The sequence below is a fragment of the Lactuca sativa genome, chromosome 5 (assembly GCF_002870075.4).
Source record: "Lactuca sativa cultivar Salinas chromosome 5, Lsat_Salinas_v11, whole genome shotgun sequence".
Taxonomy (NCBI): Eukaryota; Viridiplantae; Streptophyta; class Magnoliopsida; order Asterales; family Asteraceae; genus Lactuca; species Lactuca sativa.
In genome coordinates, this window is record NC_056627.2 from 275,273,803 (window position 1) to 275,281,825 (window position 8,023).

At 28.3% G+C, this 8,023-nt stretch overlaps 1 protein-coding gene across 1 annotated transcript; it reads right to left on the reverse strand.

Annotated features, from left to right (window-relative positions):
* Window positions 1–4,745: 4,745 nt before the first annotated feature.
* Window positions 4,746–7,007, reverse strand: LOC111878859 (AUGMIN subunit 2). The gene is made up of 6 exons (XM_023875341.2): window positions 6,733–7,007; window positions 5,962–6,084; window positions 5,750–5,854; window positions 5,597–5,665; window positions 5,405–5,518; window positions 4,746–5,253 (listed from the first exon to the last, which is right to left on the reverse strand). Exons 1-6 carry the CDS (start codon window positions 6,859–6,861, stop codon window positions 4,906–4,908), a joined length of 888 nt encoding a protein of 295 aa, XP_023731109.1. The 5' UTR covers window positions 6,862–7,007; the 3' UTR covers window positions 4,746–4,905.
* Window positions 7,008–8,023: the final 1,016 nt, after the last annotated feature.

Consider the following 8,023-nt stretch of genomic DNA (forward strand, 5'->3'; position numbering starts at 1 on the left):
CTGTAGGATAGAGTTATAGGATCAAGTGTGATGACGTGGATAAGGAAGAAATGTTAGCATAAAGAACTACCCACTGGATAATACTGGACCCGCACCCACGCTACGTAAAATAATAGTACTAGTATTTTTGGATTTTAAGTAATAAGTTCTCAAAGTTTGTATTTTTATTTTTGTATTGTTCATATCGACATCGTTTTTGCCCATCTATAGGTTTTCCGATACATAACACGTTGTGGATACTAAATATACATTCTTATTTTAATATTTATTTTAATAGACACACCCTAAATTTGACTTTTTTTGTGTCAAATCAAAGGGAAGTAGCTGACATTATCTCTTTATTCATGTTAATTGCCTTCTAAATTTAAAAATATAACAGTTTTTATTGGTTAGTTCAAAAAACAACTTGTTAGGATGATAACAAACTAATTACTTTTCGATTTTAAAATCATTAGAGATATATCTATATGATTAAAATTAGACATAAACATAGCGTTTGTGGAGGGGAGATAATATATATAATTTGGTATGAGAATTTTCTCACGTGCAACAAATTACAAATACATATATTATGTTGAATTATTAATGCCTTATCATGCATCCCATCTGAAGAGTTGTATTTATATACTTTTATTTGTATATAAGTTTAATCAAATGTTTTAAGAAAATCAATTATAAAATAAATGATATAATTTTCATTTTAGAAACAAAACTTTTCCTTAAACACTATATTTTAAAAGCAGATGTTTGGTAGTGAACCTTTAATATCTTCTAGTTTTGTAGCTTTTAACAAAAAAGTTTTGTTTGAGAATACAAACATTTAACTTTTATTTTAAAAAAAAAAAAAACTTAAAAGCTTGTAGCCTATAAGAAAAACTACTGAGATTTTTTACTAAATTTTTAGAATTACCTTTAAAATATATTTATATATTTATCTAGTTTTAAATAATGTTTTTTTATAAAATTGTACATATTTCAAAATTTTACATCCACTAAACATATAACAAATAAAATTTATTCTATGAGCTACTATCAATTACTGGTTTTTAACTTTCTCTAAGTCCAATAGTAAATGAACCGTTAGGTAGGTCGTTTATTAATGATATTTACAACATGTCAAAGTCCATTTAATGTGATATAACTTTCTTGGGTATCAAAAACATTGCTGCGAATTTTTGTTTGCAAGATTCTTATTAATAATGAGCCTAGCCTGCATAAAAATATATTCTAACTAAATATCTTGAATTAAAGAATCTGAGTTGTCGATTTCATGGTGTTAAATAAACAAATAACATTACATATATGCATGAATGTTCATATTTCATCATATTTAGCATGGTTTTATTATGAAGAACAAATTGTTAAATTCAATACTAAATATACAACGAAAAATCCGTTCCCACACTTTATTTAAATGTCTTTGTTTTCTTCACTTTTTAATTTTATCCTTCTATTAATTTTCCTAAAATGTGTAATTTTAAACCACTTTTTAGGACCATTTGTACATCTAAATCAATTTATATTACACAAAACATTTTTTTATACAAAATAATCTTGTAAGTTTATGGTTAAATATGGACACGGACCTAGTTACCTTTAAGTTAAAACTATTTTAACTAATTAAATCATTTATTTAATTATAAATTTATGATATCGGCAAACAAACGTTCACTTTAAATGTGCTCTTCTTAAGATAAAGTTAATTAAATATATATTCCTTACGTGAAATTTACCTTTTCTTTTCAATAGAACATCTTTCTTCTTTGATTAATTTCTGACTCGTATAGTTTTCTAAATTTTTTAATAGGCGATGAAGAAGTGAAATAATTGTGAAAGCATGTGGCGTGATTGTGAATTATTTTTGAAAAACAAAACAAATCAACCCCATGTTTCCCACTTACTTTCTTATTATTTATACATAGGATTCGAATTTAAATATTAAGTTATAGCTACAACTAATACTTATATTCTATTATTTATAAATTTATAAATATATAAAAAAGTATGTCATACAAAACACAAACTTTATAGAGTATATTTCAAATTCGGTCTATGGGGTTTGATGATTTTTTTGATACACTTCAATGGCTTTCAATTTTACAAAATTGATCATTTTAACCATGGATCGGGTTTTTAGATTTAACATGTTTGTTTTTGTTTGTTAAATTTGATAGAATGATCACTTTATCCTTATTGTCTTTAAATTTGATAGAATGATCACTTTGCCCTTATCGCACCAGGCCTCCAATCGTAAGGGGCCTCCGATTGAGAATTTTTGTTAATATTATATTACTAAAAAGAGTTAGAAGAAAATAATAATAATAATAAGTTAATTAAAACAGAATTGCATGTTACAAATCTCATTTATATTATAAACAATAAAAATTTTGTTTGATAAAATAGTGGACTCCTTTTGTCTTTAGCGGTAAAAGATTTCCTTAATAATATTTTACAAAAAAGATATAGGGCCTTAATTTAATTTTGCACAGGGTCTCCAATATCTCAGGACCGGGCCTGCCAACACTCACTCTATGGACGCACTACTAAAGATGATGATGAACTGGACATTGGGGATGGGAGACTCCTCCTCATTGTTGTTTTTAGGTTAAAGAATAAATAAATTATTGATAATAAAATACTAATAACAAATAAATAGAAGTTTATTAAAAGTTTGAAATTTAGGGTATATGGTAATTGAACAATCATTTAACATACCAAATACCAAAATAAAACGGATGTTATTTCTAGGAACCAAAAAGACCATATTCACACATTCGAATCAAAACCAACAACTCAAGGACCAATGCCTCTTCACGACTTCAACTTTTGTATTTGAACAAAATTGATATAGAGTTTAGAGTTGTAGAAATGGTCCTACATTTTCCTTTTTTATTTATAAATGGCAAATACTTATTTCTTTTAAATTTTTGGTGTTTTGTAAAGTTACTAGTTAAATCCTTAAAATTTCAATCATTTATACATATTACAATTTTATTTAAATTATCCTTCTTTTTAGTTTCTAGCTTTTTATGTTTTTTTTAATTAATATTTTTTTATAAAAAGTAATCAACTTTCCTTACATTTTTTACAAATTTATTTTCAACGAATTCATTTTTACAAAAATAGTTTTTTAAGTGATCGTTTTTATTATAACTTTTTACATCTATATTTTTATACATAATTTTTTATGATCTGTTAGTTTTAATTTGTTTTGTAATAGTTTCTTATATAAATCACTAGTTTTTATGCGTAATTTTATGATTTGTATTTTTTTTATTTGTTTCTTAATAATTATTATCTATTTGTCACAGTGTAGTTTTTAAATAAATATTAAGTCTTCCCTACTATTCGTGATTGTACAAACCCAGTTGTATACAAACTTTGAAAGTTTTATTATAGATCATGCTAATATTGATGATACCAGTTGAGTTTTGCATCAAGAAATTTACATTACCTTCAAGATTAGTGAAGGAGGACTTTCAACTTGTGGGTGTCATTATTTTTCAGTACGAATCTTCAATTCAAGTCCTACACAAGAGCTGTTCTCTTGATGCAAATAGGTTTTTTTTTTTATTTTGTATTATTAAGAAGAATATGATAGATTCGATCGATATTTATTAGTTTATATGTCAAGATAAACATAACGTAAGCTTTCATACTAGTATTTTTTTAGAACAACAAATCTAATTTATTTCAAACTACTCTTAATTTCATTTTATGTTTCAAACGGCAAATCTAAACTACTTTTAATTTCATTTTATGTCTCAAACCACAAATCTAATACTACTCTTAATTTCATTTTATCATCTTATGTCGTAAACAGTACTTGAATATTTGATCTAATAAAAAATGTTAAACTAAAATCCATTTGGCAGTAAAATCCAAATATAATCTAAAATTCATGAGGATATATTTTGAACCAATCGCGAAATACTCACGTTAGCGACTAATGATTTATTAGAAAATTATTATACCAAACTAAACAAAAAACTGAAAAAGCAAAGACTTTAATAATAAATTGGTGTTTTTTTAAAGGAAAAGATTGTAATAATCACATTGCTACTCTAGTACTCTACTTTGAGATTTTTCGGTGCTCGAGAAAAGCCCATCGATAAATAGAACGTGCAGCATAGTAGCAGATGCCATATTGCCATAATATAGTAAACTATAATTTTATCTTTGTATAAAGATTTAACCATGTAGGTGTAACAAACTTAGTACTTTTCTTAATCAATTTTTGTAACATTGGTTACTATTGTATATAAAACTATCCTTGTGGGAGTCGTAGTAGTTAAGAAATGAAAATTTCATACAGAATGTCCAATGTTCAAACTTTGACACATCTAAATATTAATAGTGTTTTATTATTGACCTCACATATAGATTTTTTAACGGATTGACGTGCATTTCATATGAAACTACAAATTTGCTATACAAAAGTATGTTACATAGATGAAAAAAAATGATATCACAAATGCCAGATGCTTACCTCAAATTCCCAATAACGTCCGTGATTTTATAATGTTCACCTTTTTTTTTTTTTTTCTTAAGATTGAAAGAAAACCCCAAAGCTAAAATATGTGATTTAAACATTGGTCAACTACTTTCGAAGTGCAAAATTTTTAAATGATCAACATTAAGCGACCTTTGTGTTGATTTTTCTAGGTGTTAATTTGTTGTTTATTGATTGTTATGATTAATGATGTTTGTTAAAATGTTATATACACATATCAATCAAATTCCTCTTCTCGACTGAATCAAGTATTCCATTCAATCAAAATTTATACTTCTTGTAAATTTTACAACACCAATGCATGCAAAATCAAACACTTTCTTCTCATCAAACATGGTGAAAATACACACACATACACAATAAAACCAACAAACAAAATCAAATCAATTTTATCATAAACCAGTTGCCTTTCCCAAAGGCCAAGATAATCTTCGGTTACTCATTCCATCTAAATCACTATTGTTTCCAATCTCTTCTTGCTCTTGCCTTTTCGAGCTTCCAAGACCCAAATCATCAAAACTCGATTCCTTTTCCCATGGAGGTGGAGTCATAAAATTGGAATCCAGCGATGTTGTTCTTTGAGAAACATCATTATTTCCCAAGGGCATTATCGTCATTCCAGACTCAGAGGGTCCTAACCTAAGTTTTTGTAGTGTCGCAAAAGATTCTCTCATGGCTGTCATCGCTTCAAAAAACCTCGTACATGATGCCAACGCCACAGGGATTGGCCGTAGCATCTCCTGCATCACACTGTCTGTGTCAATACAGTACAAAACAGAACAGAACAGAACAAAACAAATTTACTAGTACTTTTTATGTCAATGAGACAAAAAATGAAAATTTTGCTTTTTTTTGTAAGCTGAAAAGACGTAAATGCCCTGATAGCCATACCCCCCAAACGGATGGTGGTTCTTTAAAGTTTTGAGTCCACTGGAAATCTGCAACAGATGCTGTTAGAGCACCATAATCACTAGCAGCCTTCATCAATAGTTCGGAGAATTGTTTCTGTAAAATTTTGGAAATGTTAAACATAAAAGTTTTCTTGATATGAAAATAAAATATTGCAAGTATTAAAAGATTAACCTGATATTCTGCTTCCACAGGAATGCAGTCTAAAGAATATGGCTGTTGAAGACGGGCTATAATTCGGTCCTGAAAGTTGAATAAAGTACAAATGAGAAATCTCAAAAAAAGTGTTTGATAAAAAGATTTGAGACAAGGCAGAAAATGTATTACCTTATTCTGGATAACATCTTTTAATATAGTAGTGATTCTTGATAAAGTTTCTATCTTTTTCTCCATTTCACTTACGTGTGTCAAGTGGGCGACATTTTTATCTTCCTGAAAATGCAAAAAGAAATCAGCAATCACAAAATGAAAGTTGGGTTTTTTTTTTTTTAACCCAAAATAAAATTCTAGAATCAATATAGAAAGATTGATGACTTCACCTTGCGACCTTGAAGTTCCACTTGCAAATCTGCAATTTTTCTTTGTACAGAGGTAAGTTCCCTCAAGACTCGTATCAAGTCATCCCCTTTTTCACCTCCAGCTGATAAATTCTGCAAGTCTTCCTAAACAAGAACACAAAAAAAATCAAGGGAAATGCAAGCAGTCTAATATTTTGACAATATAAGTAACCAGTGATGATAAATTACTGCTTCTCTAACTTCAAAGATAAGCATAGATTGCTTTTAGAGAAAAGGACCACAATGTATCCTGATGCACAACTTGTATGTAATCAGGTGGCAACCACTGCATCTTAATTTCTTTCTTTTTAAATATAAAAAACACAAACATTTTCCAATCTATCAGTATGGTTGAAGCACAAGTACGCTAATATTCTTCATTGCATAGTAGACCTACATGTTACAAATAAGTGACTATCTTTCACACATTTCCCAAATATCATATAAAAGAGATTCAGGAAATCTAACAATATACTAAAGGAGACCCTTCCAGTTTTCATACAGTGATTGTATATAAAACATGTCACATACAATAAATTATCGTCAAAACCCCCGATCAAAATCTTCAAATAGGTAAACCTAAATCTTAAATAATTTTGTAACTTGAAAGCCATTAGCAAAGTAACATAAAAATAGTCACTAATTTCACCTCGTTTGGGGATTGCAGACACCTAGAAGGCTAGAACCCTAAATTCACAAATTCAACATGTATTTAAGGCGAATGTGTGTAAGATCACAGAGAAGAAAATTGACCTGGGAAGGAGGAGGAGCTACAGAGAAACCAAGGTCGGCAGCGATTGAGAGGGCATCTGACATGCCACCAAGTCGTCTGAGAGGTTTTCTTCCCACCCAACTACTATCGCTTCCTTGAATCGACGTCATTTCAATAGTAATCGTTCTTACTCCACCGATTTTCTGGATCGAGCACTTGATGAACACTCTGTTTGCCTGATCGTCGTGGATGTCACTTCGGCCGGCTCTCTGTGAATTTTGAAATTGAAAAAGGAGAAGTGGTCGTTGAGGATCGAACATCCAGGCTAAACCGCACTATTAAATATAATGGTCCATTCCAGTCCCTGGACTATCACTCACCCTCCATTTTAGTCCTCCAATGTTTTAACCAACAATGACTTTTTGGGTAGTTAACGGTCGTTTTATTGTTCACGAATTCACGTTTAATTTGAGTGTGTTATGAGGAAAAAGTTTCCGGATTTAAGTGTGTATAAGGATAAATAATTAAATATGCATACTAAGGTTAAATATCATATATCACGATATGAAGAAGATTTGACATATTTTCGTATTTAACAATAACCATGTCTTGAGAAATATATAATATGAAGGTTTTTTTTTGTAATAAAGTAATTAAGTGTGAGACGCATATATTATACGGGTTGATTAAAACAAAATGTTAAATACGAAGGAGTAAATGGAAAGTTTATTTATATTTGAAATTTGAAATAAGTGAAAACTATGAGAAATTTTTTAAAAATAAATAAATAAATTGAAATTATGTGCTTAGTTGTTAATTTTTTTAAGAAAATAAACATACAAAAAATAAATAAATTGAAAGTATGTGATTAGTTGTCAACCCGTGTATTAAATTGGTTAATTATAAAAAAAATGTTAAATAAGAAGGTTTAAGCTATAAATTTTTAGAATTTTAAATTTAAAATTTAAAATTAATATAATCATTATGGTATATTTAATTTATGGAAACTAGATTATTGATATATTAGAAAATGAAAATTAAAGTAAATGACAAGTGACAAGGGCAAATATATATTTTTAAATTACCACAAATTAACATTTGGCAGATTGAAGGAAAGAATGAAATATGACAAAATTATTTTCATTTATTATGGAGGATTTTGTTAGGATAAATACAAAATTACCCAATTATTCGTAACCATCGTAAAATATCTATAAGTAGATAAATATATATCTTAGGCATTGTAAAACTTAAAAGTACACATCTTCACACACTTCAAATGAATGTTTTGATTTACATTTATTGCAACATCAAACAATAACAACAAACTCA

What these genes read in the sequence shown, in the direction of transcription:
- LOC111878859 (XM_023875341.2), bottom strand. Translation starts at nt 6,861, where the DNA reads ATGACGTCGATTCAAGGAAGCGATAGTAGTTGGGTGGGAAGAAAACCT. An exon ending in TAGCTCCTCCTCCTTCCCAG is followed by an intron (nt 6,085 to 6,732) that starts GTCAATTTTCTT and finishes GTTCTTGTTTAG; the next exon opens with GAAGACTTGCAGAATTTATC. An exon ending in CTGTGGAAGCAGAATATCAG is followed by an intron (nt 5,519 to 5,596) that starts GTTAATCTTTTA and finishes AAAATTTTACAG; the next exon opens with AAACAATTCTCCGAACTATT.